This window comes from Haliaeetus albicilla, chromosome 5 (assembly GCF_947461875.1).
Source record: "Haliaeetus albicilla chromosome 5, bHalAlb1.1, whole genome shotgun sequence".
Taxonomy (NCBI): domain Eukaryota; kingdom Metazoa; phylum Chordata; class Aves; order Accipitriformes; family Accipitridae; genus Haliaeetus; species Haliaeetus albicilla.
This window is the reverse complement of record NC_091487.1, coordinates 37,148,659-37,176,618: the sequence shown is the minus strand read 5'-3', so window position 1 is coordinate 37,176,618 and position 27,960 is coordinate 37,148,659. Positions and strand designations below refer to the sequence as shown.

Genomic DNA, 27,960 nt, shown 5'->3' with positions numbered 1-27,960 from the left:
TTGGCTATAAGGGGTTTTCAGCACTCTTATTTTTGTTTTCTGTAGTTGTCATTATCTTTTTTCTTTGCATCTGATCATTCAAATGTCAACAAAATGTTTCTAGATTAATTTAAAAACTACTGATGTATGGTCTCTGTTATTCATGTCACAACTCATTATGACCCGACTCTTTCAATATTCAGAAACATGGTAGGCAGAGGACATGCAGATCTTAGACAACTTAAGAGGTCTTTGATTACACGTGGATTTGTGCATTTTGCTTCATTCAGGTCCTAAAAACCCCAAATTACTACTTTTAATTTCTAAATAGCTTGCACAAACATAATCCATTGGCAAAATGTAACTATTAACTTCTCCTTACTTGCAGCTTTAAGTCACCTTGCAAGTCATTATCAGCTATGTTCTCCTGCCATTTTTTTTGTATGATGTTCTCTTAAAAGTAAAAATAATAGTTAGATAGAACAATGCCCTCCAGTTCCATTTTGCAAAGCCCTTCTCTCGTTCTTTATTACTGCTCCCCCTACAAGTATGATATTTAGAAAGAAGAGTAACCCACCTCAGAGTAACTGAAGATTTTTTTTTTTTTTTTTTTTTAAGGTATGACTGCACAAGGTTACTGAGCACATATATACAGTACTTACCATAGTATTTCTTTGGGTGACAGTGACCGTAACATCCCTGGTAACTTCAACATGCCTCCAGCCATGCCCAAGCTGAAGAACACAGATGAGGATGAGATTTGATCTCTTCCTCAGTTCCTGCTCCAGCACAGGTGAGTAGGAGTGCAAACAGATAAGGTGAATCCTGGAGTTCACATTTCTGTGAAATAAGTAACTTTCTGAAGTGCTGTCATGTATATTCCATGTTAGTGAGCCCTGGTCAATTAGCCTAGATAAAAATAGCAAAAGTGACAGGAGGGTATCTCTTCCAAAGCAGAAATTTAGTCTCAAAGTCTCTGCCATGTAACAGTGTATTTGGAAATGATAACTCCATGCAGGTTTTAAAAAAAATTTAAAAGGCAGTAGAGACCTCCCATTTTCCAGCATGCCTCTGTTGGTCTCCCTTTTCTCACTAACAATCAATTTCATGTATCTGGAGAACAGTCTTGAAAAATGCTCAACTTGCAATCCCACTGGCAAATACCACAGATAGCTTAGATGTGTTTCCAGGCATCTGAAATAGCCAATATGTTAACTATGATCATAGATTCACATTGGAAAAGATTAAGCAGCATAGATTTTGCTTACACTGTACCCCTAGAACCACCTTATATGAATTGTATGGCTAACTACCTGACTACCAATAGACAAATTACTAACACAACCAATACTAACATTGCTAATACTTTGCACAGTACTTCTGGAGCCATGATGCAGAAAGGAAATCAAAGGTGGTTAGGACAAGTCTACCTGCAAACAGGTACTGAGGACAGTACAGCATATGCCTGACCCTCTCGGACATTAATATCCAAAAAAATTTGTGAAGTTTGTGTACAGAGATACCTGGGCTTTATGAATAAAGCACTGTAAGAAACTGCCATTTTCTTGCCAAATCACAATTTACGATTTTACTCCAAACAAGCAATTGCCATTATGTAACCTGCCTTTTCCTTCCAGATCTAGCACTAAACACCCTCACCCTTTAGAGAGTAACAGCAATAACTACAAAAATCTAGTTACAAGAGCCCAGAAATAATCCATATCTGTACTGTAACGAGTTTCAGTAGTACCTAAATTTAGGAACCAAGCTAAACTGCAGCATTACATTAAGAGAGAACACTTAAAGAACTGATACAGAAACCACTGCAGATAATGTCAGTAGAATACATTTTAGGATCTTAACCTCTGGTAAAACTGCAAAATCATATTATGCTGACAATGCAACAATTTAATAGCTTTACAAGGTTTTGCTCTCTTTTGGATTTGCATTTGTGATCAAAGAGCTTACATGTAGGTGGACAGCATCAGGTCAAGCAATGAAAGAATGAAAAGCCTATCGTGAGAAGGCTCAATACATATCCATCAAATCAAACCAAATTAAACGAATAGGACCATCTCTTCCATTTAAAACCAAAAAGGTGGATCTAGAAAGCAGGTAGACCAAAGACCATTTAAAAATGAAGAGAAAACTCCAGATTTTTGTATCTTATAAGATAACACCCTCCCACCCCCCAGATTTTACTAGGTTATTTTAACATGAACTGTATTGTCAGCTCTATTTTCATCTAAAACATGTCAGGACAAATAGTGGTGCTATCCCTCCACAAAAGCAGTCAATGCTTTAGCTCCTATTTCCTCCAGCCATATCACCTGACTCTAAATGCTTATTAATGTATATTGCTACCCTAGATAAGTGTCAAGATACATTTCATAGTTGCAGTGCCTCCATATCTTAAGCTGCTAAGAAGGCATGCTTCTCCAAATTCAGAAGTGTTTTTCAAAGCTGAGAAACATGATTACCAGTGCACATTTAGTTGTCTTCATAAATCAGACAATAATTATAGTAAATGGCTTTAGAAAAAAAAAAAAGACTTATCATGCTCTGGAGCTTAGATTACAGATGTTTTAGTATGAAGAACAGAATATCCTCTTTCATCTTAATTAAGGAAAAGTAAATATTCAGTAGAAGTATCCTCTCACAATTTGTTTCACCTTTGTAAGACTGTCCTGTATAATAATTTGTCCAAAACCTACTTGTACTGAATTGAAAACCATTTGTAATGAAGAAATAAAATGTGCAGAAGCCCTTTAAAAATGAAAGAAAGTCAAATTTGAGTACCTGATACCTAAAAATGTTCATTCTAAGGTTATCCTTCTATCACGTCTATTGATTAATTCACAGTTCAGTCGACCTTTACTCTGCAGTGGCCAATTCATTACAGTTGAGCACAGTGACTCCAATTCTGCCACATATGCCATTAAGACATAAACTCTGCAGGTGGATTTTTAAATTTCAAGTTGAGTTTACATTGACAGCAAATACATTAAATTAAATTTTGTTTTGTAAAATGAACTGTGTATGAAAATAAGAAGATGAAGAAACCAAATAATACACAGATACTGTTGATAATATAACATTATGATCTCTCAGTCATTAATTATTCTGTGAAAAATAAAGCAGTGGTATATGGTTCCTTCGAAGGTACTTATTTTTGCTTTTAAAAATTGTTGGGTTTAAAACTTCTGCCCACACATGCACACACATAAGTTAAGGACTAACTGGTGATTTTTGCTAACTTAACAGAAAGGCCAAAGATTGAATAGGTCACAAAAACCAAAGTAGGCCAAAGTTACTGTACACATTGAAGCTGAAGCACACAGATAGGCTCTTCAATTATTCGTGGCCTGTACCTGGCCCATAGGGAACTCCCAAAAGATGCATTAACAGGCAAACATCATGCAACTGAGAGGCATTATTTGCTGGAGAAAAGAGATGAAAGGAGAAATACAAGCAAAGCATCAAACGTTTCCCACCTCTGCGGTCTTGGTTGCAATATTCCTGCTCCAAAATAATTTCCAACTGTGAACTTTGAGATTCCCCCCCCTAGTACTTACTGCAGTCCGGGAGTACCTACAAAATTTCCATCCCAGAAAAAATTATCTGTAACTTGCCACCTTCGGCTTCTACAGGTGGTTACTTCACACAGTATTGTAGCTTTATTGGTCCTTCTACTCCTGCCCCAGCTCAATTTTATCCTCAGAACTGCACCAATACATACATCAGCACAAACACAGAATAAAGGTTTTCTAGTGCACTCAATTCTGCTCAACCCACCCCCCAGCCCCCCCTCCAATCTTTCCCCCTTCTAAAACTAGCTGAGTAAGTAGCTGTAATACTTCAGGGAGCTTGCATATTATTGGAGAGTTGTGTTTTACAGAGCAATTCAGTCTATGGCACAGTTTTGCCCTAAATTACTTTAAAGCATGTATAAAGCACTAGCAGTCTTCTCATTAAAATAAATTAAAATAATAATCCTAACTCTGAACAATTGCTAGTGACAGATATTTGAATGATGCACTGTAATGCAAGCTTGCTACTTGTTTTTAAAAATGTTTATTACCTCTTCTGGTAGAATTCTCAGAGCTTTTATTAACAACTGAACTATTAAATGTAGGAGATGAAGGAAGTAAAGAAACCTTGGGTCTGTCTGTCTGTTATTTTCAGAGAGTTATACCAGCATCCCACATGAGATCACAGCCAACTCTGTACCACAGTTAGAGTGGCACTGAGCCATAACTAATAAACCATGTTGAGAGGGAAAGCATGTTGGCTTGTACTCAGCACTGTGCTACAGACATGTACGTTGCAACCAGCCAGCTCAGAGTACAGAATACTTGCTTGTCCTTATTTGTCAAAAAGCTGTTAACAAGGCAATATGTAATTTATATGAACTATATAATTTAAAGATAAAATGTATAAAATATGCTGCATGTTATAACAGTGTCATTAGAAACAGTGTGCTAACTGGTCCATGAGAATGATTTAAATGAATACTTGTTAGTAGCAAATATGACTCATTTATACCAGTTTGACATCTTTCATATAAAACTTGGTTGAGAGCTACTTGATAATTTTCCAGTGAAGGTTTTTCACCAAAACATGTAATTCAATTAAAATGAAAATAGTTGTGCATCATAAAATTTTATCAAACTTGAAAGGTTTTATGAACACTTTGACATGAAATCAGATATTATGTTTTTTGGTTTGCCAGTTTAATTTAATGTTCAACGTTTCATTCATTTTTACTGGTCAAGTACAAAATATTTATTGCTTAGTTTATCTGCTTTCCTCTTCCTCAGGGACTTAAGGCTTGCTTATGTTTGCTCAGTATTTTTAGCCCCACTTGACCACACTGGCATATTAAATTTAACACCTAGGTTATCCATTCAGTATTTCTCCCTTAATCACAAGCAGTATTGAACACACACACACTCACAAAAACCGCTATTAGACTTTTGTATTAACAGCAGTCGGAAAACAAAATTTTGTCTTATTCCATGACACACCTTTCCTTTTACAAACTAATCACAGTACCAGTCAGAGAAAGTTTATCTTCTGCTACTTGAAAACATGAACTATAGCTGTGGAATTGAGTGTTCAGAAAGGCTCTTGATTATTAGATTCTGGTCAGTGTGACTCACTTTTAGCAATGTCCCCAAGACAGTCTCTCCCCCCTGCCCAGCACAAAACCCTTCAACCTTCATCCTCCTTTTCTCAATGCTGAGGAACATGCAGCATGATCCTTTCCTCCAGTGACTGTGAGATTTTCCTCCTGTAGCTTCCTACCGCAGGAGGTGGCTTATTTTCTTCCATTAGACTGTTACAAGAGCACCCTCAAAAGAAGGAAAAGAGGTAGACCTGCTGCTGCACTGAACACAGTAACACCACCAGGCTAATGATCAATAACTTCAGCTGGTATTTTCTTCTATGTGTTTTAAAATGAAGCAGCAACAGAAGCAGCTGTAAAATCTGAATAGTGCAGATATATATGAATGTATTATTTGATCATTCACTCCTGTTCCAGAATAACAGAATGCCAAAAGATTTTCTGATAGTCTTTCCTCAAGAGCAGCTTTTGCTGATACAGAAAGGACATGCACCAGCACAGAGTCCCAGTTTGCTGAAGGAAGAGACATCACTTCTGGAAGCAGTCAAATGTATACAAACCTCCTTGTCATAAAGCTGTCAGTGGTCTGATCTTTCCCATTGATCAATATTCCTGTGTCTTAAGAAACACATATTGCTTTGTGACACTGTAATTGTAGAAACTATGGATGCCTACTTCATTGTGGATATACTTACCGTCACAGTTCTTGTCCAAATACATTAAGTTTCAAAACTTACCCTTAATGAGTGCCTGAATAATTTTTGGTTAATGATTACTGAAGTTTCAGCAATCTCCTCTTGCTTCTCCAATGATGATTCCAACACATAGCTTCTGTAAACCAGCTGAATAGCATTACAGAGGACAGTGTGACAGAAAAGGCTGCTATTAGGCTAACTAATAATCTGGGAAACTAAGCTCTCTTAAAAATATTCAGCTTGTGTCCTGTCTTGTGCAGAAGAACAGAAATAGCACAAAGAAACCACCACTTCGCATGCCAAAGTAGCACCAAACACTCATGGTCTTAGGAAGGCTCTGTATATATACACACCACTACCTCAAATGAAGAGGAACATTAAAGGAGAGACAGACAGAAAGAAAAGATGTGAAGAATAAAGATCCTTCTGATAAATCAAAGAACTCTCAATTAATAAGGGTGGGCAGCTCTCATTAGCCTGTCTTTTCACAGAAAATGAGGTTTTGGACAGAAACAGTTCTAACCTCTCTGAAGTTAAAGAGTATTAAGACCTTGTTAAAAATGGAAACGTAAATTGGTTCTTTGTTGGGAAATGAAAGTGATTGCAATCTTCAGCTAAGATGCCACTGAAATAAATTTTAAGAGAAGTCATTGCTGTATTAGAGAAATAAAAAGAAAAAAGCATTTTTAAGTACTCCTAGCTTGCCAGCTTTGCCACAGATTACTTCTATCCCTTCACAATATCTCAGTGTATTAAGCTATGCAGAAATATCCAAGCTGGTGAGCTAATGAAAAGCTTGGATAGTGGTAACAGCGCAGCCATGGTGAGACTGAAATCAAAAGCTATGACAAAACCTCCCTGAGAAGCTAGATATTCATTCAGTCTACACTAGGCGTTGGGCTGCTGTAACCACATGACTACTATCAGTATTTTAAAAATAGCTTGTGTATATCTATATATGCTGCAGTCATTGCACTGTTAGCGTAACATTTGTTCTCTCATTTACGCAATGGAAATAATAGTACCAAATCAAAGATAATAAAAACTAGTGACTGGAAAAAAGGGTTTCGATCCAAAGACAATTTTATCTTCTATTAGAGCTCTCGAGCATCCTAAGCATTCACAAGCTCCACAAAAAAACATAATCAAATGCTTTTGTTTAGTACAAACAATAAATTGCCTAAAGAGACTAAAATGCTTGAGAGTGCAAGGGCTATAGTGCTGTCTGGAGTCTGAAGTATGTGCAGGAGAAGGCAGGACAAGAGGCACTCCTGAAGGAAGATGAAGAAAAAAACCCAACTCCTAAACATAAAATTCACTGCTATTACTGGGATTTCTGAGCAAAACCTTGAGCTGATAATGTCTTTTTCTACTAGGTTTAGAAAAACTTAGGGGCATTTCTGTTTCACATTAAGTATCTTCAAAATGTTCTGCTCAACCATGCAGGCAGAAGCAGGCACACTTCTCACTGCATCTGAGACACTAGTGAAAAGGGGAGAAGTTTTCTCAGTTTTGATTTCTTAAAAACACACTTCACAAAATTCTTTCACAATACAAAACTGAATTATCTGTATAAATGCAAAATATTAGAATTTAAAATACAAAATTGTTCTGAAATCTCCAAATCTTTACTAGTTCATCTATTACTAGTGCCTATATAAGCATTAGCAAATAATGAAGTACACATAGATACTCCATGTATTTGAACACAGAAATAACCTTTAATTCTTACTTAGCTCTTGGTCACAAATTCATTCCTTGAGGATGTATCTTTAATGTTGTTAGCTTTTGAAGAACAATATAGAGCACACTTAAAAATATGAATCAGTCTGTCAAGTGTGTTCCTTCATCCCCTTGTATGCAGAAAGGCCCTTGAAAAGCTATCTCCCTAAGGCTCATGGCAGAGCAGCATTCGTTCTTAAGCCAGGAAGAGGTATTAAAAAAAAAAGTATTAAATGTATTTCTTTCCATTTTTCTGGCAAATTCCTGTTTTCAGAAGGGATTCAATGCTGAAAGATCCTCAGGTAATGCATTTTAAAGCCAACTGCACCCAAAGAATACCATCTGAATACAGTACAATTAACTTCCTTATAAACTTAAAATACTTCATTGTAACTATACTTATAATGTTAGTTTTGAAAACCAAGATTCTGAGAATGATTTTAGATGAGTTTGGGGTAGGGATATTTATTGTAGATTGGTGGATAGCAAAGTTTGCAGTTGCTTATATACACAAAGCCAAGATGACCCACCTGTAGGCACAGAAGGCTGGATGGTTGCCGCTCAGGATGAGCATTTTCTGAGTTTTGATGCTTATTTTGTGAAAACTGTTCAATCTCAGAGTTTTAATGTTTCAAGATTATTGAAAACTCAAATACATTCTTGAATTTTTCTTAATGGTTTGTACTCTGCAACACAAACCTGAAATAATAGGATGATACTCTTGAAGCCTCTAATTTTCCCCTGAAATTCATACAGGTTTAGATGAAAATGATGCAACTGTTATGATAGGTTGAATTAAAATTTATTCAAATCTTGTTCCCTAATTTTCAGTGCATTGCAAGTGCAGTAAAGTAGGCACAATACTGAGTTTCCTGAAGGAAATGCAGACAATACGGGTACAGCTAGAGCTCCAGGCACAAAACAAGGCACAACAGCTGCTCGTGGTACCACATGCTGCTTCTCAGTCCTGAATCATGCAGCCATCCCAGAACTACAGGGGTAAAAATCTCGCAATCACATTGCCCTGTATTCTCTTCATCTGTATATGAAAATGAAAACGAAACTACACATTGATGTATTTCCTGGATTATTTCGCAATCTGTATAGTGAATGGCTTTCCAGGCTCTGTTAGAAAAACGTTTTTTTAATGTTAGCAGAAAAAAGGGAAGGATTCACTGAAAGCATCTTTACTTTAGAAGCACATTTGTATCTTTTAGTACACCTTTTGGGAAAATGGAACACAGTAGACTAAAAAACACCACCTATTAAGTAATAATCTATTAAAAAAAAAATCACAGGAACAAATGAAATATGCTTTGTTAAAATGGAGAAGAGACATCCCAGTTTTGCATTCCCACATTTAATAGTCCCTCTGTGATCAACTCTGTAATTGAACTGTACTAAGCTATAGAGCACATTAATAGTGCAGAATGCTTGTGACAATGAGAGAAGCATACTGAATGAAGCGGGGGGGACACGGAGAACACACCTCTTAATGTGTATTTTTAAAATAGGTAATTCAATCATGTCAAACAACACTCCAGAGCATCCTGTATTTTCTAAAATAATCACCTATCTGAAAATGACACCGATAACAAATTTCACAGAAACGCCAATCAAAAATATCACTTCATAGACAAGATATATTATCAGATCCGAAACCAAATAACCAACAGAAAATAGAATTTTATTAGATTAAAAATTTCTATTACAATACAATGAAGGGGATGAAAGTGGAGGTAAGAAGAGAGATGCTGTAGCTAAAGAAAAAGCAAAAAGCTTAAAACAGAATTAGTAAGGGTGTAAAGGGAAGCATTTACTGTTGCAATATAACTGTGTTTATTTGAAATAACTGTCTGCAGAAAATCACTTGAGGTAATTTTTGAACCCTTGATATGTCAGTTTTGAACTTCAAGGCTGTCATCATCCATAGAAAATATACTATGTCCTGGTGATGCTCTTCTGATGTTTATATGCTAGCACGGACAAAGGGGAAAACCATGAGTGAAGAATCCGTGGTAAAATTCAAGTAACAGTGAAAGAAGGTGAGAAAAGTGTCTATGAAAACAACACAAGAATTATTGTGGATAACCATACTTCTTCCCTCTTAAGACACCATCTGTATAGATTTTTGCTGTACGGTGCTAAAAAGAAAGTGATTTTAAAGAGTCCCCCAGAACAAGTGACGGCAGGACAATTCTTTCTAATTAAGAAAGCAACCTTCAATTTAAATACAGTGAGTAGTACTGTATAAAAGCATGAAAACATCTCTGGGTAGCAATTTTCTGTATCCCAATGTCAGAATCATTCCTAAGATGTGTTGGCATAGGTTTCCTTTACATCTGAAGCTAGGTGTTCTATAATAATCTTGCTGTAGCAGATTATCCATTTCCCCTACTAACTTAATCTATACTGCAAATAAGCACAGAAATTTCATAGAAGCCTTCTCAAATAAGGCACTCTATCAAGTATTTATAGCTTTGACAAAACGTATCCTTTCCTACAAAAAGACTCATGTCTGGGGGTTAGCTCACAACTGATTTTCAGAAGAAAGAGCATTTCAGAAGACCATTTAGTAATTTTTAATAGTGAGATTAGAGGAGAGAAATTTTCTCCCCTGTAATAAATTATTACAATCCCTGTGTTGAGAGGCTTTTGTTCCTCCATTACTGGAAGCTCCAAATTTAAATTCAGTGATGTCAGGGAAGCTCACTCTACTATGAAGGACAAGTGTTTGCTGACCCCATGGAAAAAATGTTTCAAGTTCATACGTGCTCCACTATTTATGAAACTACCATTCGTGAAAGAACTATATAAAAATAGCCATACCAGCTCAATCTAAAGGTCCACATAACTCAGTATGATGTTTCTGGTGTTAAGAAACAACTGCTTAGGGAAAAAACATATGACATAGAGCATGATTTGTCCCCTGGTACAAACTTACTGCCTCTTGCTATCTTCAGTTCAGGAGGTTTGCTGACCTAGATGCTACATGCAGATCATCAGCTTTAATAGCCACAATAGGTCTGTCAGTCTAATTCCGTTTTTTGTATCTATCATTTATACTCAAGACTTCCAAGTGATGTTACATCAATTATTAAATACTCAGTTATGCTACACTTGAATAATTATGTACTTTTATTCATTTTAAACCTGTCTGAATTTTTTCCTGTCACAATTTCTGATCCATGAAAAACAGTGAATAATTGCCTCTTTTTTTTTTAAACTGCTATTCATTCTGTGTACCTCCACCACACATTGTTTCTTGGTTAAAGTTCTATTCTATTTAATTTCTTTGTCGGGAAGCTGTTCCAAATCTCTGCTTAATCTTATGATCCATATCATACCCCTTCTAGAATTTAATACAGTAATGAAGATGTAATCACATCCCAGGTTTATACAGTCATATTAATAGGTCTTCTGTTTTGTTCTTGATTTTTTTTAGTAAGTTCTCATACCTTATTTTCTTTTCTGAGAATATAGAAACACACGTAATACACTGCTGAGTGAGTATTAAAAGGATCTTCTCAGAGAACCATCCATGCAGGTTAACCTAAGATCAGCACTGGACCATCTCTCTCCTGTAGATAAACACAGTATTTTTCTTTCCAATATCTAGACACTATGAGAAGACAGCCCCTTTTAAATACCCAGAAAAGATCTGGATATAAACAGAAACAAAGACTAGAGTCAGGAAGAATGAGATCAAGTGAAAAGTCAGGTTAGCTGAGATTCAGATGAAGCCTGGAGGTAGCAAAACAGGCTTAGAAGATGCTGTTTGAGTTCTGAGAGTCACAGATCATCAGGGCGTGGAAAGCTGATGAAAATGGCAAATGCAACAGAAAAAGACCCCTCCAAAAGAAGCTTGAAATGAGAAGATCAAGAAAGGCAAGTAAGGTCACTAAGGTAAGACTAGAGAGTACAACTAGAAGCTGTAGTGGATTTGGGTTGGATGAGAAGACAAAAAGCAAAGCCAGAGAGATGTACAGCATAATCCCTCAAGGAAATCCCTAGCATTATACATGAAGCTTTTAAAAAGATCTTGGACTGTGATTTTAAAAAACGGAATATTGACCAGGAAGCTGGGCTGCTTTAAGTTCAGAAGCAAATGACGGCCTGTAAAATTATATTCAACTAAATGAACACTTTACATTCTACTCCAATCTATTCCTATCAATTATTAGTGCAAATGATTACAGAAAAAGGTCTTCTGATATTTAACTCTGAGAGTGTGACAGTACTTGGTACATACTCAATTCTTCTACTTCTTCTGTAAAAAGTAATTTTGGTCTGATCCTGAATGTACCCAGACACACAGCAGTCTTGTCTATATTCTTTCTAAATGCAAAGGAAAAAAACACAGTTGTATTATTACTCGTACAGTGTACTGGATCTGGCTGGGATGGAGTTGACTTTCTTCACAGCAGCTGGTATGTTGCTGTGTTTTGGGTTTGTGATTAAAACAGTGTCGGTAGCACACTAATGTTTTAACTATGGCTAAACAGTGCTTGCACAGCATCAAGGTCTAGTCTTTTCCTCATCTGCCACCGCAGCGAGTAGGCTGGGGGTGGGCAAAGACTTGGGAGGGGACACAGCCAGCACTGCTGACCCAAACTGACAAAAGGGATATTCCATACCATAATATTGTGCTCAGCAGTAAAAGCTCAAGGAAAGGAGGACAAAGGGGGGTAACATTAGTGGTTGTGGTGTTTGCCTTCCCGAGCAACCCTTCTGTGCGCTGAGGCCTGGCTTTCCAGGAGTGGGCTAAACATCTGCCTGCTGATGGGAAGTAGTGAGTTACTTCTCTATATTAAGGCTCTTTCTTGCACTATTGGAGATTGTAAGGTATTAAGACAAAATGATTTAAAAATTGCAACTGGAAAAATAAAAAATTGGCATGAATTCTAAGGTACAAGCAGAGTGGATACTTTTAAAATCAAGATTTAAAACATACATAGAAACACTTTTAATCAGTTTTGTGAAATTGTCTAGATTGAAACCTGATCAACGTTTCCCAGCCTGTGTCCTATGTATTTCTTTTCAGACATCAGATAGTAAAAAAGTAAAACAGAGCAAAAAGGACATGGCTTTTCTTTAGAACCTTTTAAAAAATGTTTTCTAGCATTTTCATTTATAAATGAAAGTTAAGTACATCTAATAAAAATAACATAAACTTTAACCTTGAAAATGAAGGACCTAGTAAATATCCATAACCAATGATGTTTCTTATTCCAACAAACATCATATATCCATTTATAACTCTTAGTTCCAGAACAAGCCAGAGAAAAATATTTCTTTAAACAGCTCCATAAAAGAGCGAGTTTCAAATGCATTTTCAATTTAAAACTTCCTAATAACAAGGAGCATACCTGGTTACAGATCCCATAATTATAGAGTGCATCCCTGCACCACAGAGAAGTACTAGAACCAATTCTGAAACTAGTACTAAAACTGAAAAGCCAGGTGGAGCACACAAGCTGCAGCTGCCATGCAATCAAACAAGCCTTTCCCCTCAGCAACACTTATCAGCCCAGACACAGCACTGGGGCTGCACAGCCTCTAGTTCCAGACCAACTTTTTCAGTTACTTGATTAGCTCATAAATTTCTTAATTGCAGGCTACTGCAAGGCATTGCAAGAGCAAAAGGAAGAAAATTCCTTCTAAGAATTTGGAAATTGTATTATGAGAGAAGACCGGTTTGTTCTGAATGTAACCACCACTGGTAGATAAAGCTCACATGGGGCTTTAAAGAGGTTACAGGAGACTGCTTTGGGCCAGGAGGTAAAAAATTATTAGAGTTGAAAATACTAAGTGCTTCAGAAAGACATTTTCTTATGTTCTGCTTTGTCACAGACTGCTGCTAAGGTTTTGCTTCAGACAGATGAAGTTGTTCCTACAGATTTATGAGTCATTAAGCCTAAACAGTCAAAGAAAAATGCATGCAATATTAGCAATTTTTGCTACAAACTGCCAAGGAATCTTGTGTGTTGAGAAAATTCTTTTCTTGAAGCGCAAGTAATGGAGAAGGTCTTCAATGAAGCTGCAAAGTAGATTTCCCTCAGATAATCAGCATGCCTAAACAGAGAGCCCCTTACAAAATATCTGTAGAAAACAGTTAGGGACTTGTTCATGTGAATGGAGGTAAAAATTATTTGGCACATGAACTACAGAACAGTCTCTGTGATACATCTGATGGAGTCTGGTTGGACTATGGAGAAGCCAAGCAGGGAAACTGGCCTGAGAATAAACCTTGGCCACTTAAGACAAGCAAGTTTTAATTACCTTGAAGGGAGGGTAAATACAATTTTTTCAGGCACATGCAAACTCTGCTTGCAGTTGAAGCAGATAAAGGCTTGTCTCACTCATTCCCCCAGACCAATCAGAAACCATCAGGATAGCATGAGGCCAATTCTATTTATATCAACTTTAAAAAGTGCTTATTGGATTAGACTCATCATCATCAATTACTGTAGGTAGGAGTCAGATGTTTGGAAGTTTGCCAAGTACAACTTTTTCATTGGATGCCATACTTAAAATAGGCTGCACTTCTGTTACACCTCAGTACTGCTTCTCTGCATAACAGAGTACTCTGGGCTACCATAGTGAGTCCTCCAGGTGTCCTGACAAAGATCACCTGATGAAATCACTTGATACTTACAGATGAGCTCACTAAGAGGAGACAGAAGAGGCAAGAGAAGTACTTTTGTAAGCCAGGCCTATTAGGGAAAACGTGTTAATGCAGTCAAGTAATGGACAAACAACTGAGCATGAACTCCCACTAGAATGCTGCTGCAGAACAAGGTAACAGCAGATAGGATTACAGAAGAAATGTTTCCTCTCTGTGCTGCGTTACTAAGACTAGCAGTTAAATAAAAGAAACAGGCATGATATTCATACATTATAACAGACACTGAAAAACTAGAAAGGTTGCACAAGGGGAGAGAGAGAGAACTATTATCATCATAACATGGGATTTGTAACCTTCAACAAGACAGAATACACTACTGATTTTCAAATTATGAGCAAAACCCCAAAAGAATGAACTTGGATACTTCCAGTTATCCTCAACGACTGCTAGACAGGGTCCTTCAAGTGAAGATACAGTGAAATTTTACATCCACAGACTTAATATTTATTTATCAGGTCTTCAATCCTACAGTATAGCTGATGTCCTCAGTCAGATAAAAAAATCAGAGCTCCTCAAGAATTCCTTTATCATCTTCAGTCCTTAAGATTAAGTGACAAATTCTAAAGCTCTCACAACTGCTTCCCAGAAGAAGTATCTACCTTCTCCTTCTGAGGTTGTAAAAAACAACAAGTGACAAAGATGACCTCTGTCAGACTTCTATCTCCTGTCATGGACAAATGGAATTCAAAGTTCATACAGGAGTTTCTAACACAGACCTGTTAAACTTGTGAATTATTAACATTTTGGTTGTCTTTCTAAAACAATTACATGGAGGGTAAATAACAATTTCTTCTCACAAATTTTACAAAAAAAACCCCAAAACTATATACTACAGAAGCTTTTTAAAACACCACCTGATCTCCTGTCAAAAGTTACCTGTTCTTACCTGTTACATTTATTTACCCTCTCTTAATTGAAGTCAGCTAACCTGAAGGAGATATGAAACACAGTTTAGATGTGATGTGATTTTGCCTAGAAAGAAGTCATGCAGAATCTCTTGGATCTGAGATTCTGTTAATCTCTGAAGATGTTTCCAAAACAAATGTGTATCAGTGATTATGTGCAGCTGCAGCTACTGAATTGCACAGAAAGATTAAAAGCATCCTCCTTTCTGTCTAGACAAGTATTTTATAAACTTTATGTCTATATACAGGCTAGAGCTAAAAGGAACATCTTATAAAGTGACCCTAAGAGCTAAAACCTGGGATGTCTACACACAGAACTTCTGCTTGAAGTAGGTGGAGGTATACCTAACCCTCTAATGATCTGATGGTTCATGCTTCAGAGGTGTATTTAAATAACTTCGTCAGAAAAGAAATTTAGTAGTAAAGAACCTAGGAGGAGTTTCAGGTGATAGCCATATTGAATTCTATCTAACCCATTTCTCTCCTAAGCACAGATTGGGTACTGAGGGTGGAAAAGGAGAGAAAGAAAAAGTGAAGAAAGAGTGTAGCATTCAGTCTGCTCCCGAGCAAGGAGTCAAACGAACTGACAAAAATTTTCCGTCTTTCCTTGAGCACCAGCTTACGAAATTTTGCCTTGCTACAGAGCCTCAAAGATCTCCCCACAAAAGCACGACTTTGCTAGCATCTTAAGCTGTTCCACTGCATTTTACCTCAGCTGAACATAGTCTGAAGAACATCTGCACCACCATCTAAGTACGACCAGGCTAGTTACTCCAATTACACCTGCTGTCTGCAGCTCTGCTGTTTAGGGTGATTCATGGAAAGACACCTGTAATCTTCTCATGTAGATAAATCTCCTCTGTAGAATGCAAAATTTTATATATCTTTTATGTGTTACGGGAATGGCAGGCAGGCCTGGAGTGGGTGCATCATCTAAACCAAATCATAGGCTTTGAATATTCATAACCATGTTAAGTTACTTATGTAAGAATCGAACTAAGTTCCAACTAGTTTTTGGTCATATTAACTATGCTGATGCCAAAGTGCCAGAATGCATACCTTTTTCACAGAAGAAAAGAAAAGAAGAAAAAAAAAAAGGGGAAAAAAATGGTTTGCCTTTCCAGCTCTCTACACTTACACAGGATCAAATATACATAGACTGTAATCTGCACAGCTCTGACATTCGTAGAAACAGATTCCAGTTTATCTCACTGACATTTAGATTTTTTCCCAACTCTCCAAACAATCTCATCTGCTATAAATGGAAGTAATTCTTTCTCATCAGCCAAAAAGAACAATCCCTTTAATAATCTTTTATATACTGTAGGCAACTCATACTTCCTCTCTTCCACCGTTGTTTTCTAAATTAAGTAACACCTGTCATACACTGCACTTTCTAACCACCTTCTCCTCTTGCTGTTCTCCTACACGCCTCTAAGTTTTGTATGCAAAACTGGGCATTGTATACAGTAGAGACATCATGGGGCTCTGAGCAACCTGATCTAGTCGATGTCCCTGCTCATTGCAGGAGGGTTGGACTAGATGACCTTTAAAGGTTTCTTCCAACCCAAACCATTCTATGATCAGTGGCAACGAATAAAGAATAGCAGTTAATTCTCAAACCACCTTTTCAGTTGAACCTCTAATCAACTTCTTGTTCAAATTCAACTTTTCTGTAATTAACTACAAAATGAGATTTAATTGTAAAGTTGTTGCATGCCTCCTTCTCCCACAGCCAGTCAGCAACTCCTCACTTTATGTTTATTTGATATGCTTGGTTTTTTTCTTAAGCAGCACTTCTATTTTCATTGACAGAGTAAAACACATACAAATGGAAAGAGATGAGCAAACTCCTGATTTGAGCAGCAGAGCTGTTATTACTAATGATGAGACAACTGAAGGAAGATCAAGTTTACAGAGTCCAGACTGCTCTAGCTAGGAAATCAGTCGGGGGAAAAAACGACTACCCTGACAATTAGGCACACTTGATATAAATCAGACACTAATCAAAAAACCCTACAATGCTGTCTTTACAGAGTTTCATTTCAATGTAAAGACACACTTTCAGCCCTCCAGAAAAAGCCTTCTGTAATAACAAAAGAGAAGTTGTCTTGGAGCTAAGACTGGCAAACAACAAGGAGTTGCCAAAATAGCTTAGAAAATTGTATGAAGTCTCACAAGAAATGGACACCATTCAAAATGCATTTTACATGATGTATCAAACCATCCTACTCTAAAACCACTTAATTTTTTTATACTATCCTCTTAGTGTATTATACTGTATTTCTACCTCTGCTGCAAACCCATCATCTACTAGTAATGTGAAATCCTGTTAAAAGTATACACTTATTATCTATTTATATGCTAATGAACCTAAAATCTCTTGCACTCTCCTTGTTAAACTCTTTTATTAGTGTCGTATGTTACAAATGCACTGCAAACCTTTAAAGTGACATAGCCATTTGTAGAGAAAGCATCAGAATTTATGTAAATCTGATGTTATCTGATATTAGATTACAAAGAAGAAAGGCAGTTTGTCTACAGTCAGAGCGAATGAGCACCAAAGAAACCCTAAACCATAAATATTAAACCAGTAAGAGGATGAATCAAATGTTATTTTGCTATTTCAGGTATCATTATAGGTGAAAATCTTAGCCAAATACTCTAGAGATTTTAATTAAACTTTACTCTTATTTCAAAAAAGGTTAAAACATCTCTTTGGCTGGCACTTTCATGCTTCTGCTCCACACTGTCCTTTGCATTTATCTTTGCATAATAAAGAATTCAGACGCCATGAGTCACCTACAAAAGGCTGGGCTGAACAATATAGCCTTAGACTGTTTCTTCATTTTGGAGATTCACTCACACTATTACATATTTTGCAAGCACTCTTAATAGGCACTCAGCTGCAAAACTGCAAGAATATCAATTTGGAAAACAAAACAGTCTATATATTCCTATCGTCAGGCAGGAAGAAGCAGACTTTTCTTGCAGTATAATCTGTCATACAACAGACGTGTCATAAACAGTCCTTGAGACCTAACAGATGTTTTGAGACTTTATTCAATCTCTCAAAGTGATAAAAATGGCTATGTTGTAGTCACTTATGCTTCTTATGCTACAAGCAACAGAAATCCATTTCATTTATTTTGCAGATTACAATAATTTATTACAATCTTCTTCATGTGAGTTATGGTCAGGGAAGGAAAGTAGAAGATTTCATCACTTGGTAAACAGTAAGTAAAATGATCATTCTACAAGAAAGGGAATTCAACCTTTCTGAAAGTAAACTCCAGAGGTGCAAAACCAAAACTATGTATAGCACATAAGCTCAAAAAACCACATAACATTCTCAAAAAGAAAAAAAACAAACCCCAAACACTCAAAAGGCAAATTTTTGTTGAAAATTAAACCTTTGAAATAGCCTTGACTTCAACGCTTAGATTGTAATTATTAAAAATTTGCATTAATTCTGTGAATCTAGAGCAACAATTATACTTATCCCGTGTATCTCTATTGTTTCAGAAGTATAAATTATCAAATATTATTTTCATAATGTCAGAATTTCCCAAGAATGCATGTATATACATGTCCTAGTTTCAGCTGGGATACAGTTAATTTTCTTTCTAGAGGTATAATGTTTTCAGTTCAATATGAGAAGAATGTTGATAACACACTAATGTTTTCAGCTGTTGCTAAGTAGTGTTTAGACTAAGTCAAGGATTCTTCAGCTTCTCATGGCCAGCCAGCAAGAAGGCTGGAGGGGCACAAGAAGCTGGGAGGGGACACAGCCAGGACAGCTGACCCAAACTGGCCAAAGGGGTATTCCAGACCATGTGACATCATGCCCAGTATGTAAAATGGTGGGAGTTGGCAGTGGGAGGGGATGGAAATTGCTGCTTGGGAACTAACTGGGTATTGGTTAGTGAGTGGTGAGCAACTGCATTGTGCATCACTTGTTTTGTATATTCCAATTTATTATTATTATTATTATTGTCATTTTATTATTATAACTGTTTTTTTCTTCCTTTCTGTTCTATTAAACTGTTCTTATCTCAACCCACAAGTTTTACTTTTTTTCCCCTGATTCTCTCTCCCATCCCACTGGGTGGAAGGGTAAGTGAGCAAGCGGCTGCATGGTGCTTAGTTGCTGGCTGGGGTTAAACCACAACAATATGCATGTGTCATTTGCGGTATCAACATGACAAAATAAATTCTGCATCTGCTGCATTACTAAAAATCCCCTGTAACTGAAATAAGATGTCAAATATACCTTATTTTTCACTGCTTCTCAACCAATACTGAAAAATGTGCTCTGCCAGTGTAAAGGCCCATCATGTTAGGACCCACTGTGGAATGCACTACCATTTATGTTAAAAAGATGTGAATTTTTCCCCTTTCCCTTCCCTCATAACAAGTGGTACACTTGTGTACACTAGCGAGAACATTTTCAGCTAGTACTAAAGTTAACTGAAGAGGAAAAAAAAAAAACAAAACAAAACCAAAACAACCCAGACAAAAACACAAAAAGGTTTAATACAATTTCAAGTCTGGCTCAGAGCTCATGAGGTTGAATTTTATTTTAGAGGAAAAGACCACAGTGAGATGAAGACCACTAGTCTCCCCCTGAAGTAAAAATTAGATTATCTGCTCACACACTTGAATTAAAACAGCTAGTAGAGGAAGAAGTAAATATCAATTGACTGAAATCAGATACAAAGAAAAAAGATTCTATGTTAAGATAACTGGCAATAACATAATTAACCAGTAATCTCCTAATTTATATGCAGTTCCTCCTTAAACAAAGAAGGGCGACAATGTGCATACAACTCCTCCATAGAAATACGAGCATGCACAATCTGTTACCTCTGATGACTCTTGTACCCTTTACCATATGTGCTCACTGGATATTAGTTCACAAACAGAAGTACGTAAAAAACAACGTGGTTTTAATAATATTTGCCTGTATTAAAGGACTAACAACTTGGCAAGCATATTACCACTGAAGTACTAAGTGTACTTCATCATATTAGTTCTTCATATAATTACAAAACTACTCACAAGGATATCATGAAGAAGCTTTTCTTTGCTTAGCAATAAGAGCCAGATACTCACAAAGAAGGGTCTTGGACCAGATCTTTAAGGTTTATCCCACTACGATCCTCGGCAAGGTTCCTGAAGCAACTGTCACTCACTAAAAAAAATAAAAATAAAATTAAAACAAAACAAAACAAAAACAGAGAAAAGAAAAAAAAAGGTGGAAATTTAAGAACAAAATGCAGTTCTTTTGATTAACTAGAAACACTTTTTGGTGTTGGGTGTAATTTGAACATTCATATATAAACTCCGATTTTCAGTGAGGTTTTACCTAATTTAAAGATAACTCAATGGAAAGTGATAAACACTGTATCACAGATTACACAGAAACAATCAGTTTCAGCTGGTGTCCTTACTACTTCTCCACCTGTGGCTACAAGAAGTCTCCAACACAAACACTGGGTGCACAGGTATACACAGATATCCATATGCTTAACAGTAGTGTCTTTAATCATGCACCGGTCGGTATTCTTTACCTAATGAGAAACAGCAAGAGTTGCTATATATTTAAGTTCACAGTTGTTCATGGGTTAGCAAAGATGTTTAATATGAACAATATCCAAAACAAGCAATTAAGAGCAAAAATTTATTCAAATAGCTTATAATTAACTTATAAAGTGCATGTAAAGCAGCTAGTTACTATAATAATTGAAATTACAACACAGTAAATTTCACAGAAGTTTAAGAGTATTAGTGTGCTTTCATTTTCTTCACTACATTAAATTAAAAAAAAAAAAAAGGGGGTGGGGAGGACGGGGACACAGGGGGAAGATGACGACGTGATTTAAACCTGAAACTCCAAATCCATTTTCTTGGTTAATTCTTTCAGCACATGTACCCCATTCCCACAAGCGGGCTCATTTCTCTTAAACAACACCTCGGTCAATTTGAGAGATGGAAAAAAAGTAGCGGCACAAATGCTGATCAGCATCAATTCAATGGAATTACAGTTATTTCTGACTATAGCAAACTTTCTGAAGGACACAGAGGTTGTGATATGGCAACCTCGTCTCCCCATTTTTTTCTTTGATTGTATGAGAGTCAGAACACTGGGAAGCTGCAAATTTGCAAGCAAGCCGCCTCCTAGGTTCCTGTTCTAGTCAGATTGAGAAAACATAGATGCCTCAGATAAATGTGAAAAATTTCAAACCCAGTTTTAACAACCAAGAATTCCAACAGTTTAGTTAATATGCACCAAAATCAAACTTCTGAAAACTAACATTTGACTATAATTGCCAGTTAAATTACTAGCATTGAAAGCAATAGGAGAGCTTCCAGCGAGAGGAAGTAGTTCAGTGGAATGGGCTGGAGTAAGGCCTCTTACAGGAAGACTTTAGCACTTTACTGATCTGCATACAAGCACAGCCACGCTCCCTCACATCCTTGCCAACTCCAGCCCAGGAAACAAAACAAATATTCTGCAATAAACATGGGGTGGAAGCAATCAGTCAGAGTAGGTACTACATTTCTCATGGCTTAGAAAACCGTAAATCAACACTGCATGTATTTTAAAAAATGGTATACTCTGACTGAAATGCAAGCTATTTATTTTAAACAGGACATAGGGTGAAACTGTGTTTGATGGTATGGCAGAAGGATCAGGATGATCAATGGTGCTTTAAGGTTTGAGGGAAGAAAAGGCACAAGACAACTTTGCACCACAGACACAAATTGTACTACATATATAAAGGCCATGCCTAACTTCTTGTCTTTAAAGCACAACCAAGGGAGATTTTTGCATAGGACATCTGTATGAACACAATCCCCATGCAGGATTTTATTGTCTTGCTTCAAAATTTCATTTTTATCTTTTTAACTCCCCAGAAGTTTATAAAAGCTAGTATTTTAAGCAGTGTTGAGTGTGTCATTTATGGAGAGATATGGCATTGTTAGCTGCTCCCCTCTACAAATATACCAAGTGGCTGAGCCTCTGATCTGTATTACACCCCCTACATATACTCCTTATAGACAAGGAGAATCACAACAAAAAAAGCTCCCCAAAACACATTTGCTCCATGGAGTATTGTACATACAATGACAGTCTATAAGGTACTAGAAATGTTTTTTAAGAAATTAAATATTGGCACAAATATCACAGGCATAGACTGAACCCACTCCTACCACAGAAACACATAGTCTGAAAAACATCACGCTAAGAAGAGATCCATTAAACAGTTTGACTTCCAAGTGAGCTGTTACATATATCAAAAGTGAAGAGGTTTTAGCAATAGCTCCAATGCACCCAACATTCGTCCCATTTTCAGCTCCTGGTTTCTATTACTGATGTTCTGTTTCTGACCCCTGTCTAGTCTTGTGCCTAGGAAGTAACAGAGATGGCAAGCCAATGGGGGAATTCAGTTCTCACCTGTCAAATACACAGCATACAAAATTCCATATGAAAAGGTTAAAATCGGCTTTCACACTCTAATGTGCAAACATCCAGTTTAAAACAGTTGTGAAGCTTTCCCACTTGGCATTTGTGAACTTCTAAATCTGTCCATGTGATTTTTTTTTCCTTTGCTTTCTTTAACAAAGCTTTAAATGAGACCACATGGAAGAAAAATGGATTATTAGCCTGTTGATTTCCAAAATGAGAAGTTCTTCAACTCTGAAGGTAAACTATTATCTTCTTCAAGTAGAGGTAGCATATAATCTGTTGTGAACTTTATCCTTTTTTAATATCCTACAATTTGAAAACAATACAGCCCTTTAAAACTGTCACTTAACTTCTTATCCCAGTGTATTCCCAGTAAACACAAGCCCTCTTTAGATCAAAGCACTTCAAATTCTACAACTGTTAATGCTCATTTTCATATCATATGCTTTAGAAAAAAATGCAATCATTATCCTCGAAAAATGAAGGGCTATCTATAGTCTGGTAAAGAAAATTAATAAAAATGTTTACCTCCCCAATATCAAAATATGCAATTCCAGAAAACTACTATTACCTGCCAGATTTTCCTCTTGGTTCTCAGAATTCAGAATTGCGTTTAGATTAGTGGTGGTTACCTGTTGATAAAAACCATCTTGACAACAAAACCGCTACACTCAGAAAGACAGTCACTGATTACTGTGATGCACTTGGTTCGAAAATACATGGCCTACTACAACATTGAACAGTATGAACTGAAATATAAGATACCAATTTATTACATTTTTGTCTTTTAGTGATAACATCTCCTAAGTTCAGATCTTTTTCTTAGGACTTCTTCATCTGTCTGTAATATTTTTGGCAGACATTCCATAGCAGATCTCTCTTCCTTACTTCTCTTTTTATAGGATCATTTATATGTTTAGTTTTTTATACCAGCTTCATTCAGCAGCTGATAAATACAAAAAATATTTAATACACTTGGTATGTTCTGGAAAGTACTGGTCTGGCACAGCATTGTATTCTAGTCTGGTTTTGCTTGCGGTAAAGCATTATTCAGAAGTCTCATTTCAGATTCAGGTGGTTCTGTTCCATGCACTGCATGCAAATGTAGCAGGATTCAAGTATTTTGTTTTTATAGGCCCAACCTTATACACACTGCAAGCAGCCACTTTTACCTATTGTAATTGTACATATTGTTGACTTAAAGACCTAACAAACACTGCTAAGGAAACTTAGGTTTTAGGATATAAGAAGGCAATAGAATTTTTTCTCAGACCTCAAAACATCTCTCTTTAAAAGACTGTTCTCCTGCAGACATAGAATTCCTGTCCTATAGGCATACTTTAAAGAAGGCAAAGGAATGGGATAGTACCAGAATGTAAAGATTGATTCTCTTACTATTAAAATGGTTTTAAGGCATTTTGCAGGTCCCATAAACAGTAACATCAGAGATAAATATCCTGCCTCTTTTATCTGCCACTGCCATATTTTTCAAGTGACTGTGTGTCAACCAGAAAACATACATAAGACAGATGGCATATTACAGAAATTTTGTAGCACCTTCACAAGATCTATTACAGAAGACAGCAAATTAATTATAAGAGCACTTACACTATTTGCATATCTGTACACAAATCTCTCGACGTATTTACAGAATAAAAAGAAGTACTAGTCTGCATGCAAATTGCAAGTGCTTATAACTGCTAGAAAAATATGTTGTCTGTGAGTAGCAGAAATAATGCAGGCTGGTTTCCTAAAAACCTGTGATCTAAATGCCATTCGCTATCACCATAATAAATCCAGATTCCCTTTGATACCCACACAAAGAAGAGAGCTAAAGCTAATACAAAGCCATGCATGTGAAAGCACCAGCCAATACCTATCCGCCTTCTCCTCAGTGGGAGTAATAATCTGAGTGTCCTCTTTCCCTGGCTGCTAATTTTCACTTAATTTATAGATAACTGTACCCTTAAAAATTCTCTTTTTGTTACATTGCAGTTAGTTTTCTATTATCCTGTTAACACTTTTTTAAACAGTTTAAAAGCGGAGACCTGGAAGACCAATAAAAAGACTGAAGGATGACATTGTCTATCTTTTAAACATGTAAGCCTTGTTTTTCCAAGGCAGATAATCTAAAAACCATTTTCAAAATTGCAAGGCATTGATGCACATCAAATTTCAAGTTTCCTTCCTATTTTAAACTTCATTCTGCTAAAAATGGACATAAGAGAATGAAATCATAAAACGGCAACACTCTCAGTTTTAACCCACAACTATGTAACAACAAAAGTAGTTGCAGCACCTTAACATAGTTACTAATAGGTTGTGCAGTATCTGGGCAAACATGTCACAGTGGAAACAATTTTAAAAATTGAGTTAAAGTACAGTGGTATTTACAGCACACAAACAGCACTCAAAGATTTGCTTAGGTGTGAGCAGGGTCAGGCAACAGAAAACATACCATCCCCTCCACAGGTTCTCATATTCTGACCTGAGTGCTATGCAAAAAAAGGTAACAAAACATTTTATTTAAATGGAGCATTAAAAGAGCTGAAATAGCCACATGAAGAAAAGAGTCTCTCTTCTATATGGATTGTAGTTTTTCTTTTTAAAGTATAAAACTCTTTAAATTATTGAAAAATAAGACTAACAAGTTCAAAACGTTGTGCTGCTGAAATTAAGTTGTACAGGATATGCAGTATCAGAGATGGTTAATAATTTTCATACAAGTACAGATGCAAATGATTTTTTTTATCCCATGAGAACAAAGAATTGCATTCAAAAAATAAGCAGGGCCTTTTTAAGTCAGTTGTTGTATCCTTTCCATTTACATAACCACTTAATTTCTACTGTCAAAGAACGTATCATGAACAGCAAGAGTTCCAGACAGGTGAAAGTAGCTGAGAAGGTCCTGATCACATCACTGTTTGAGCTCATTTTCCCTTTTATCTTTGAAAACTTTGTAATCAGAAATACAAAGACTGAGGTGCAACAGTTTGGAACAAGTTACAGAATGTATCCACTGGTGGAAATTTTTATTTTAAGAAGTAATGTGAAAATCTGATAGAAAAACAAAGGAAGACAAAGGCTGCTTCTGCAAGCTATTGATGAAGCCTGCATATCAAAGAAAGCACACTGTTGAGATTAACCTATTTGAAATAAAAGGGCAAACCAGTAACTTCAACTTACTTAATAAAATTTATTTTCATTGGGCATTCAGAGCTAGTCATAGTATCAAGACTAGCTATAGTTTCAATTCATGTATTATAATTCAGCCCCAAATACAAGTTCTGGGCAGAAAAGAGCAAGGACACATGTATTTTATTCTGGTTATTTCAATTCACCAAAATCCAGTAAGTAGCCTCTTTCTCACACACCCAGCAAGAGCATTCTTGTGCTTTCTCTGCCACATCAGTAACCACCAGTACAATGTATTTGTCCCTATTTTCTCCGACCAGGTAAAGTTTGATACAGCAGACAACCTATCAACCGCAAAGACAAGACTGCAGTGATTAGTTTGACTCCCTGTATACATCTGCCTCTCACACCCGATAAATGTTTCTGTCATCTGCTTTGTTTTTCACAGTTTTTGTCATATACCAAAATATAGGGAAGTTCTAAGTATGTTTTTTCAAGACAACAAAATTTAACATCCACCTTCATGAACATCCCATAGCAAGCTCTTCAAACTGTCCTTCACTGGATCTCAGAGCAGAGCAAGTCTTCTCTCCCTCTCCTTTCAAACGAAGTGCTACAAAGCGCCATCATGGTATCCTCAAAGACTGACAAAAAAGTACTACTATAAAAAAGGAGTTAATCTACTGGAAAAACAGGAGAAGAGAAAGGTTCAGGTGACCTACTGGAAAATGGTGTGATCAGAAACCAGAATACAAGTTTGACATTTGAATGGAAGGAGTAATGCCACCTGTAAGCCAGATGCAAAGGAGGGCTACTGCAATGATAAAGAAAAGTAAGACCTCTCAAAGATTAAAAAGAGCTTTCTTGATTAGCTTAGCAAAATGAAAGCATTAGATGGTTGCTGCTGGTGTGTTTATATAAATACACCAGCAAAACAAAATTCAGAGGGAGCAGAGATAACAAATAGTGTTGCACAAGAAAAAAGAACTGTGAGAAAAATCGTAAGAAATAGCAAATTTTCCAAGAGCTAGAGGGGCGAAACCTGACAAGTAATCTTTCTCTAAGAACAGTGAGGGCAAGGAAAGTGCACAGACTGGTTCTCGACAGATTTAGGAATAGACTGACACAGGAATTGTTCTTGAACACAGGAGGCCTTCTGTGCCACAGTTGCTAATGCTGTAAAATTTATGTTAGAGCTTCTCTGAAGGCTATGAACTTCTAAACCCCCCCCAAGGTTTCTCACATTTTCTAACAGCAATTAAATAAGCCACTTTTTCTGTGTATCCATTAGTCTAGTGGGTTATGCCTCTTTCAAATGATTTATCATTTAAATTTTACAGTATTCGTGTGGCCTTAGGCTACAAATTCTGTACTGGGTTTTAATCTAATATTCTAACAAGCTTGAATTTCAACTCAGTCACACTGTAAGTGTGATCACTGCAGTGATCAGGTGAACTTCAGAAAAAAAACACGAAGTCATTAAAGACATTCAAATCTTTGGAGATGTAGCATTATCAACACTTCTAATTGTTTGTACCTGACAAAAGAATTAAATTCCTTGAAGCTACGAATACTAAATGCTTGATGGAATTGTTTCCTTTGGAGTCTTGTTACTTTTCATTAGAAATAAAGTTTGTGGTTTGGATTTTTTTCCCCAACAAGTATTTTCAATAAGAAGTTTTTGTTGCACCTCCTTTCACTGTAAAACCATAAAAAATTCTAGGATGGGAAGGAAAAGGATAGAAGAAGATAAGCATATAAGCATATATAAGAGAAGGGAAGAGAAGACTTAAAACAACAACAACAAAAAAGCTAAGTACTTTTGAAGAGTAATACCTCCTTTTAGAATTCTCTGAAATTATTAGTTCTATCACAGGTTAGAACAGCTGTACTTACAGCAGATGCCGAGAACCACTCCTTTAAAGGGCAGTCTTTACAAAGAGGTTTTGATTTTCAGCTTTGCTTATTTCTTTAGGAGATGTCTGAGAGTATTTTCCATTACTCTAAAAAAAATAATATTCTTATCCCTAATTTTAGTTTTCTGGTATTTTATTTAGTTCAGGAAAAAAATATGTTTAGTTTCTTAGCTAACAACATCTGAAACAATTCACAGCATCTTATGTAGGCCCAGTTTAACAGTTTACACAGATTCTTGGTTGCAATCTACACAAAGTCTACAATCAATCTCAGCTAGATACACTTTTAAATATGACAAACTATGCCTATGCTAGATG

At 36.4% G+C, this 27,960-nt stretch overlaps 1 protein-coding gene across 11 annotated transcripts in view; it reads right to left on the bottom strand.

The window, feature by feature from the left end:
- The window catches only part of GPHN (gephyrin), a 312,924-nt gene that overhangs the window by 199,725 nt on the left and 85,239 nt on the right, over positions 1-27,960 (bottom strand). For all 11 annotated transcript variants that reach the window (XM_069784153.1, XM_069784156.1, XM_069784161.1 and 8 more), the window contains exon 2: positions 20,233-20,311. In XM_069784153.1, the coding sequence (XP_069640254.1) occupies positions 20,233-20,311 (79 nt within the window). The remainder of the gene's footprint in view (positions 1-20,232; positions 20,312-27,960) is intronic.